Raw genomic sequence first — 9914 nt, forward strand, 5'->3', positions numbered from 1 at the left:
GCCAGCTCCTGTGCTCTCTGTGTTTGGTCACATTTCTCAGAGTGGTGACAACAAGTTGTAACCTGAGAATCCTTGTACCCTGAGAATCCAAAGGTCTGGAGAAATTCTTGAGCGTACATATGTGTGTCTGCAAAATTAAAGTGGTAATAATACATGGTACCTTCTTACAAGTTCGGCCGCCCTTGAGCATTAACCCATTTCATTGCCTGGGAACTCGGGAGTAAGTACATAGGTCTTTTCTTTCCTCTTCCTCCCCCCCCCCCGCCCCCCACTGCACTGCGGTGGGAAAAATGTGGCACACAAGGGTGGTATTGACTGAATCCCTTGTCTTCGAGGGGGGGGCTCTGGACCGTTAGCTCCTCTGACACCTCTGGGCAAACTTGGGGGAAGCCCCGGGTCACTACTTGAGGTCGGTCCTCTCATTTTGTGCTAAGGTATTAATGAATACTGGTGCACAAGCTGGAAGTAAACCTGGGAAAAGGAAGGCTGTGTTCCAAGAATGCTAAAGAAATCCGAAACCAGTGTCGATATGTCATCGAGACCCCATCATTGATGGTATATTTTCAGCAAAATCCCATCACTTTGTCTCTTCCATTCCTTCCCAGGTGAACACGCAGTTGACTGCAACCGCTCGGTGATGGTCTCATTTGTAGCTAGAAATCTGCTGCTCTTGGCTTTTCTGGTGCTTCCGTCTTTCTCTCTGTATTAAGCTTGGGACCAGTTACTGTTTACCGTGAGCACTTTGATTTTGTGTCACTGAGTTGTATAAAATCAGGGCACAGGGCCCCTGAGGTACACGGCGCTGGAACAGACTGCCCCCCCCCCCCGACAGAGACAGTGCAGGTGTTCATCAGTGAGTGGCCGGCCCCCCAGTCACACTGAGCACTCATTGGTCAGTGATGGCCGGGGTGTATTCAGATTAAGCAGCTAGCTTGGCGTGGGTCTCCATTCTTAGGGTCGCACACTGTCACAGGAATTTCTGAGCACACACCTGTAAGTGTGTAATCAGTTAAATACACGTGCTGTACTGTGTACTAGGTATATTACGGAACACCGAAGTTTCTTACTAGAATTTTTTTCTCCAAGTATCTCACTCCCCACAGGGGTAAATATACCCTGTTTCAGAGAAACTTAAGGTAGTGGCATCATTAAATGAAGCATGGAGGTCTGGGTTTAAGAAAGCTGACATGGGGGGGTGCCTGGGTGGCTCAGTCGGTTAAGTGTCTGGCTTTTGATCTCCGCTCAGGTGCTGATCTCAGGGTTGAGTTCCAATCCCATATTGGGCTCCGTGCTGGGCAAGGAACCTACTTTAAAAAAACAAACAAAAAACTGACATGGGACCATGGTTGAAATGCTACATTTTTTCAAGTGTTTCCTTTGCTAAATTTTATTTCTCTCAGTCACCCCACTCCAGGTTGACCCAATGTATTATGAAGGAATATGAGAAAAGAAGCCCCTTGGGTTGTAGGGCAAGGGAAGCAGTGACAGAGGCACAGACCCAAGGATGGTAGCTCTGGATAGGAGTCCGCAACATATTTGCTGTGTAACTTTGGAAAGTTACTTAATTTCTCTGAACTTCACTTTCCTCCCTCTTCAGTGGGCTTGTTGTGGAAGTTACCTGAAACTACACAGATTACATGTCTGTTGTGGAATAGCGTCCGGTGCACATCAGGAACGCGGTGGTTAGAATAATCGAATGCCTCCTACGTGCCTGGTGTCCATGTTCAGTCTTGACGGTAACCCAGGGAGGTAGGTGTTTTACGTGTGAGGAGCCTGAGAAGTTCAGTGTCTTGGTAGGGAATTCACATTTGGGTCTGAGTCTGAAGCTCCTAGCTTTCTATCCCATCATGCTCCCTGGCCCAGGTGAGAGTACCTGGGTGAGAGTGGGTGCTCAGCATCTATTTCTTACAGGAATGACCCAGGCAAGTCGGAGAATGCTGGTGAGTCCTTTGAGAGAGAGGAATAAGTCCTTGTCTTTCCTGGGGGAAGCATCAGGTGACCAGCATTCCCCTCAGGGCCTGTCACCCATCCTGCCCGGAGCCCAGTATGTGCCTGCTACTTCACTGGGTCTCGAGCTGGCTCCCTAAATCACTTTGACCACACGTGGGCCTTGGATCCTCCTCTGGCTATTGAGAAGTGGGCTGTGGGCCTGGTTAGTGATGATCAGAGTTGCAGCCCTACCAAGCGATAGAACTGGGCTGTGGCTAAGCTCCAGGATGGCGTGCTGGTCTCTGCATCAGTGCTGGGTGCTGGCCATCTGGGGGCTGAGGAAGGTCCTTTCCCTCCACTTCTGCCTTTCTCCCTCTTCCCTCCCTTCCCCCACTTAGTTCACCTGTTCTCCAGTACCTTACATTCTTTAAATGGTTAATAAGACCTTTCAGTGTTACAGCTGAGGCTTAGAGGTAGATGCTTTCAGAAGCAAGGGCTTGGTGAGTCAAGTCCGAGTGTGGTCATACAGGCGGTGTATAGACATCTGAGATGCAGGTGCGTGTGGGGGGGGCAGACACAAGGGATGGACGTCTGGTTGACAGCGAGGCTGGGGCTAGAAAAATGGGGGAAGGTGAGTGAGAGAATGTTTTCTCAGTTTTGTTGAGGGTGTCACCTGGCCAGGTCTGAATTTTCTGTTTCCTATGGGAATTGGTACCTGTTCCATGCCAGGCAGCTAATCCAGTTCTGCCCTGTGCTGCCTGAATTGAGTAGGATCCAGTTGCCTCTCAGCCACTTCAAATAAGCCATTTATTAGCCTGCGGATCTTGTTAAAATGCAGATCCTGCTATAGTAGGGTCAGGCTGGGGCCCAAGACTCTGCATTTCTTTCTTTCTTTTTTTTTTTTTTAAGATTCATTTATTTGAGAGCGAGAGAGTGGGTGTGGGGGGAGGGGCAGGGGTGGAGCAAGAATCCTGAAGCAGACGCCCCGCTGAGTGCGGAGCTAAACAGGGCTCGATCTCCCTACCCCTACACCACTACCTGAGCCGAAACCAAGAGTTGGCCTCTTAACCGACTCAGCCACCCAGGCGCCCCAAGATGCTGCATCTCTAAGAGATTCTCCGATGCTGGTGAGTTCCACGGTCCACATGGTGCTCTTTGCTGGGGGCTGGCGGCTGGTGGCTGGTGGCTGGCGGCTGGCTGTCGGTGTGCCTGCCAAGTGTGATCAGTGGTTAGTGCCAGTGGGGGTGTGCCTCGAGTGCCAGGTGACCAGAATTTTACTCGAGAAGAGACATGGCTCCTATAGCCCTCTGACAGAGCCTTTTCCAGAGTGTGCGTGTAACCCCAACTCTGCTGAGGACTGGCCTATATATTTCTAATAGGTATTCACGTGTCTGGAGTGGCAGTGCTTATATTTGGAGCCTCCTTAGTCTTTGATGTTTTCTTTTTTCTCCTTAGTGATTCACCCATCATCTGTCATCACCAGTTTCTTGGCAACCGGTTCACACGTTTGTGCTCAAGTGTAAATCACTCATAACTGACCTTCCTCCCAGGAGGGCTGGTATCTTCAATGGAACTAAGTTGTGGACGTAAGGATCAAGGCTCAATTCAGTTGTGCGCTGGAGTTGGCAGTCTTTAGGGACACCTACCTGGTATTGATAAGTCACCAAGGCAGTGCCCAGCCTTGCCCACATGAGGTGGCATCTGCTTTGCCATGTCTTTTCAGTAGTGGACAAGGAGGAGGGAGAAGTGATTATTTCAGCCTGGTCTAGCTGTGGCCGGTATATTTACGTATAACTTCAGACTCATGCTTTGGCATTCCCAGGATCCTGTTGTGATCGTGCGTATCAGTTCAGTGGATGTTGGCTCTGATGATGTCACCTGAAGTTTGTTGGTCCAAAGTCCTTGCTGATGGTTACTAAGCTCCCATTGTAACTTCACTGTGCTCCGGAAGCTGTGATATTTACAAAAACTGTCTTCTTCCTCTCCCATCCCCTGCTCCCTTTCTTTCTTGGTTTCCTAAGCATGCATACCTGCCTTACTACATATCCTTCTTTTTTCTCTTCCCATTGACTGTAGTTAAAAAAAAAAAAATTTTTTTTTTTTTTTTTCAGTGTAATGTGAAGTTTGCATCTTTGGTGAAATAAATTTCTCCTTTAAACGTTCAGCATACAGTTTGAATGTTTATTCACCTCTTAAACTAGTACCACTCAGAACTGGAGGGGTTGCAGAAACAGTGTAAAAGTGGGTGAGTGCTTCTAAGCTTGGGAGGAACACAGGCAGGCCGGTCTTGTGGATGATCACTCGTCTGCCAGGGCCTCTGAAAAGCAAGAGATCAAATCAAAATTCAGTGTCCGCCCTCCTGCCAGGGCCGTGGAAGATGGCTTTCTTTCCACAGTGGTGATGTTGGAGGTGGTGTGTTGTAATGCTAGGGGAGGGTCAGGTATTGGCCTTGGGAGTGTGCACTGTGTGACTTGGGCTCATCACCTGAAAGCTGAGTGTTGGGTTCCTTATCTGTGCTGCTGCTTGAGTGCCCTGCTTCTGCCTACCTCACGTGGTGGGTGGGGATGCAGGGTGGGGCCATGTTGGTTAGGGAAGTGCTTTGTAGGTGGTCATGTGCTTCCAAAGGCAGGCGTTTGCCCCAGGAACAGATTGGATGGTTTCTTTTTACACGGCAAGAAGGGAGTCACAACAAAACCTAGAAACCTTTGCTTAATTCTGATGGTAGCACTAATTCCTTTTGTTTGTGAAGTAAAGTTATCCAGTAAAAGTACTTAACATCAAATAATTTTATGCTGTCACAGTGGGCGTTAGCTCCATTTTATGGTTAGGAAATTGGGGTTCCCTGGGGCCCCAGAGGTAGTTAATGTGCTAGTTCTTGGAACATAGAGCATTCTTGGAATACAAAGACTGTGCTCACACCTCTTCCGAGCCATTCAAGCCCACTCTCTGGCAGACATTTGGGAAAGGAATTAGAAGCTTTTTGAGATGGGGCGCCTGGGTGGCTCAGATGGTTAAGCATCTGCCTTCCGCTCAGGTCATGATCCCAGTGTCCTGGATCGAGCCCCACATCAGGCTCCCTGCTCTGCGGGAAGCCTGCTTCTCCCTCTCCCACTCCCCCTGCTTGTGTTCCCTCAATCACTGTGTCTCTCTCTGTCAAATAAATAAATAAAATCTTAAAAAAAAAAAAAGCTTTTTGAGAGGCAGGAGTAGGGGAAGAAAACCTCTCTTTTTTCACCCATAGGCTGGGCTCCCATTTGGGACTCCAGGGAAGCTGAAGTGGCCTGACTGGGGCAGGGACTTACCATTGGCCTCTTCCCAGAGGATGTCCTGAAGAAACTTCCCCAGTGCCTGGCTGTGCTGGTGGTACTGTGCCCCCAACAGCTTGATTCCGACATCAAAGGGGACGTCAAACTAGGAGGAGGGGCAGGGAAGACCCAGGAGGTGTCAGAGGTCACACCCTCCCAACACACCTCTCTCCCAAAGGAGGCCCTGGGCTCTCAGGGTTTCAGCACGGGGCCGGGAGGGCGCAGGGCCTGGGGCTCAGCAGGCACCCCCGCGGGACAGCTCAGCCAGCTTACTCTGCCTTCTTAGGCCTGTTCTTCCTGCCCCTGCCATCTTGAGGAGACTTAGCTTGCACTCTTTCCTTCCCTCTAGTGAGGTTGCTCACAGAAGCTGTGGGGCTCCCCAGGTTGCTCCCACTTCCCCTTGTAATTTTGGAAGGCATAAGGTAGAGTCGCCAAGATAGAATTTCAGGGTCCGGTAAGGAAGGGCACTGGGGGAGACAGTGGGTCTCCCCAGTGTCATAGTGCTAGCCTGGGTGGTGGTCTCTGCCCCTCCACTGCCCCCACCCCCTTTCGCAGCTGTTCTTCTTGTCCTGGGCACAGGCCTTTCCTTGTTCCATGGAAAGTCAGATAAGAAGCTGACCTTTCCCTGGAAAGATGCTCTGAGCCAAGTGCTTTCTTCTTTCTGTGCCTCTGTCTCTTCCCTCCTACAGGGAGAGCACCCCATTTTCCCTGCTTTCTCAGCACTCTCGGAGATGGTTTATTGAAGCTTAGAGCTTTGGGAAAATGGGAAAGAGCTCTCTTTGCAGCCACATCATGGTTTTCACCCCTGGAGGGCAGACGGTATCTTTCCCTCTGTTCTTCCAGTAGCTGCCTCGGTACCTGGTACCTGCATGCTGGTCTTGCGATGTCTGAACGAGTCACTGAAGGAATCTTGGTGCTGGGAGGGGGCCTTCAGTCATTGGTCCTTCTACCCCCCCTGCCCTCCCGGCAGGAAGCCTGGAGAGGTTGAGGACTTGCCCAAAGCTGCAGGGGGGTGGCGGCCAGGGACTAGACTGCAGGACTTCCATCTGCCCGCCTGGGAACCTCTTCTGGTCTTGGGCCCCTCCATCCGCTAGGCCGGCCGAGGCCTTGCCTCCATGCTAGGGACAGTCCCCCAGGCCCCTCAGCCCGGCCGGTACCACTGTCGTTCCCATTTCACACGTGAGCAAATGTGCTCCGAGAGGTTATGGAGAGAACAAATAGCTCCTTGTTCCCTTTCATTTACCTTCTTCCTGGTCTCCATGGGGAAGGTGGAGGGAGTGGGGAATGACCTGGCTGGGTTTTGAGGGAACTCTGGCCCTTTGGTTCCCTTCCAAGGAGCAAGGGCTCCTTTTTCTCACCTGGGGCTGGCCTGCACAGACTTATCGGGAACCACATGAGCCCCAATCTGGGGTCCTGCTGGCTGCTCCAGCACCCTGGAACTAAGCGGCAGGGGCAGGGGACAGGCAGCCTGGCAACTCCTGGGGCGGAGGTTTGCTTCTGGGGACTTGAAAAGGCCCGTTTGGCCCCAGTGCCTCATCCGTTCAGTCGGGGATGGGGCCGGGGGGAAGGGATAGGACTTGGTCTCAGAAGTCTTCCAGCTCTGGAAGTCGATTTCAGGAGGACCACGTCTGGGGGAAGGTGGAGGGCCCAAGGGGGGAGAGGTGGAACCCCAGCGCCGGAGGAGCTTAGGCAGTGTGTCCAGAGCCCTGCAGCCAGGGGGGTGGGCCTTCCTGCCTCTGGCAGCCCCCGTGGCTCCCAGACAGCTCAGGCTTCGGGTTCTAGTGGAGGTGGTGCAGGCCGTGTCCTCCGAGGCCGACCTTCCTGGGAACTGGAAACTTCTGGTTGTCCCAACCCTGCCTTGAGTCAGCAAGCTCCCGAAACCCCTTCCCTGTCTGGGCAGACTGAGAGCTATCCCAGCTGGGGTGAGTGCCGGCCGGCTGGGGCTGGAGCTTACCAGGTAATTCCCTGGTTTTAGTTTGAGGATTTGCAGGAATCGAATGGGAATGTGGTGGGCCGGGGATCTCACATATGGTGGGGGATGCATCCAAGGACACCCCTAGGTTCTGGTGAGCGTCAGAGAGAGTGTGGGTTGATAGGAGAGGCTGGTGGGTAGGGAGTGAGGCCAAGGCAGGATGCACTTCAGCTTCTCAAGCCAGAAGAGACAAGTGGGGGTGCTCTTGGTGCAGGCCAGTGAGGCCAGTGAGGGGAAGGGGGGGCTCGGGAGCTGGAGTCAGCCCTGACCTCGGGCCCCACCCCTGCCACACACTGTGGCACCTCAGGCACGTGAGTTCATCTGTCTGAACGTCTGTTCCTCATCTATAAAATGTCAGACCTACTTACTGCACAGCTTGTTCTAGAGACTAAATGGTGTACGATAAGGGTGAGACAGTGTGTAAGTGCAGTCTCGGCCCAGGGCACAAGCAGTACAGCGATCACCGTTAGTCAGTACTCCCCTGGGGGAATTCTGGTGTCACCGCATGGAGACGTCTGTCGTCAGAGCCATTCCCTGAACCACAGCCCGCCTTCCAGGAAGTCCCTTCACCCCCCCTCTGTCCTCATCTCCCCCTTTATTCCCAGACATTCTCCTTGCCCCGTGCAAGGTTTGTAGGAGCCCAAACAAGCCCGGTTGATCCTGTCTTTGTCTGCAGATGGGGATGGTGAGTGGCTGCCGGGCTACCACTGTCTGGCCTGACAGGGTGCCGTCCAGGTACACTCCTGCCCCGGGTGAGGTCGGAGATGCCCCTGGGTCAACCAGACCATTTTCTGTGGGGAAACATCCTCAGCCTGTGACCAGCTGATTATTCCTCGGCTGTCTGTCTCTTGGCACCATGTTTGCTGACTCTCTTTTGAAATCAGCTGGTGTCGGCTAGCACCCCTCTTTCCCCTTGGCTCCTGGTCCTGTCCCATTCTGTTGTAGCAAAGTTACTTCGCTTAGACATTTGCCTCTTGATGGGCGAAGACCTGGTAGAGCCCAGTTTGGAGTCAACTCTTTTCATACTATTTTACATTTCTTAAGTAGTCGGTAAGTGGGTCCCTGTTCCTAGCCTGCGCCCCCCGCCCCGCCACAAAAGCATAGAACTGCCGTGGAACCAACCTGGATCTCCAGGTCATCCTCTGCCCCTTCCACTTGAGTTGTGTCTTCTGGGCGGAGTGAGCCTTCGAGAGCTCGGGGCTGCAGCTTGGCTGGTGGCTTCTTGGACTCCTTTCTCTGCTAGAAAGAGGTATTCTCTTAGGGCCCTAAGCTCCCTTACACTTGGAGAAGCAGAGCGAGGTGTGAAGCCCTGGTCAGACCCAGAGTTGTCCTGTGCGCTCTCGGAGAAAGCTGAAGCCCAGAGAGTTTGAGCCACTGCCCAGGTCACACAGCTGTGGCTGCTACATGGCAAGGCGGGAACGAGATACCCCAGCCTGAATGGGGGGCTTTGTGCGGAGACGTTTTACCTGGGCTTTCTGGTGTTCGGGGCTCAGGAAGCTGGACCCCGCCATGGCCAAGTCCATCCAGAGCACAGTGAAGAGCAGCAGGCTGCACAGGGTCCCCGGGGAGGGCATGGTGTCCGATGGGCCTGGAGGAGAGAGGGTCTCCAGGCATTGTGCCTTCCTGTCTCTCCCTGTGCCCCGGACCTCGCCCAGCAGACAGGGTGAGGGGACTTGGACCTGGGATGTCACTGCTGAGTAGAAGCTCTTCCCACCCCTGCTAGAGGGGCTCCCCCTGCTTACCTCCCCCAGGTAGCGAATCCTATTCCTAGGCTGTGCGGCAGTGGGACCCCCCCCATATTTGTCCTGGGCCCCTAGGAGCTTGTGCCAGGTTTCTTCATGAAAGATCTTGAAGCTGAACCAGCAGGGTCCCCAGGGTATATGGGGATTTGGGGGGTGCTCCAGCTGTCTCTGAGCAGCCGGGCTGCCCCATGTTGTGCAGTCCCCCCCACCCCTTTGTTCAGATGGGCCTGTGAATGGCCAGCAGTCAAAGTTAAACCCACAAAGCCACATCCAGAGAGTAGAGAGAGAGAGAGAGAGCGAGCCTACCTGGGGTTCCTGGTGGAGGCGGTGCCCGGGGGCTGTCTGGGCCTTATGTAGGGAGCCCTGTGTTTGTTTTGAACTGGCAACTCGGTCCTGACTTCTCGTGGCTGCTTTACATTCCTCGGGAACTGAAGATGCTTGTGTGCCCTGGGTGGCAATCAACAGTGGAGGTCAAAAGCCCGGCCAGACTGCTGGGCTGCTTGGGCCGCTGCACGTGCTGCAGCTGTCGCCAGGTGTGGGCAGGAGGGAGGGGAGAGGCCGGGGGGCTGGGCCCGCTTGGCTGCCCTCCACTGCTCTGCTTGCCCCCTTCCGAAGCCGCCCACCTTCCTGGATAGACCGGAGATGGTGGTTAGACTTGTGAGAGCTTTTCCAGCCTGGACCTGCTCTTCTCTGTGACTGATGTGCCGGCTCCCGCATGCCTCCAGCTCGTGGGGAGCCTGGCTCCTGTCATTCTGCTGCTGCCCCCAGCAGGGCAGTCCCGTGCTGGGAGGGGTGGCCGCTCAGGCTGCCGACCTGTCCCCTCTGAGGGGCAGGGGGGCGGATCGTCTCTGGCCATGGCTGTGCGTGTCATTTCTTCTGGGTGGTGCTCCCTGAGTCGGCTTCCTTGGTGTTCCTAACCCACGCGTTGGCTTGCCTCCCCTTCCCCCGGCTGGGTTCCCAGAGGGG

General features: G+C 53.8%; 1 protein-coding gene across 2 annotated transcripts; it reads right to left on the minus strand.

The window, feature by feature from the left end:
* Positions 1-4114: 4114 nt before the first annotated feature.
* GHRL (ghrelin and obestatin prepropeptide) lies at positions 4115-9332 on the minus strand. Of its 2 annotated transcripts, none has more exons than XM_025885503.2 (5): positions 9255-9332; positions 8673-8794; positions 8329-8442; positions 5232-5340; positions 4115-4246 (listed from the first exon to the last, which is right to left on the minus strand). In XM_025885503.2, exons 2-5 carry the CDS (start codon positions 8778-8780, stop codon positions 4227-4229), a joined length of 351 nt encoding a protein of 116 aa, XP_025741288.1. In that variant the 5' UTR covers positions 8781-8794; positions 9255-9332; the 3' UTR covers positions 4115-4226. The 2 variants fall into 2 exon arrangements, with proteins under 2 accessions (XP_025741288.1, XP_025741287.1); XM_025885502.2 differs by having other exon boundaries at positions 8329-8445.
* Positions 9333-9914: the final 582 nt, after the last annotated feature.

Source organism: Callorhinus ursinus, unplaced genomic scaffold (genome assembly GCF_003265705.2).
Source record: "Callorhinus ursinus isolate GAN/ISIS: 27379988/994484 unplaced genomic scaffold, GSC_fseal_2.0 scaffold15, whole genome shotgun sequence".
NCBI classification, from domain to species: Eukaryota; Metazoa; Chordata; class Mammalia; order Carnivora; family Otariidae; genus Callorhinus; species Callorhinus ursinus.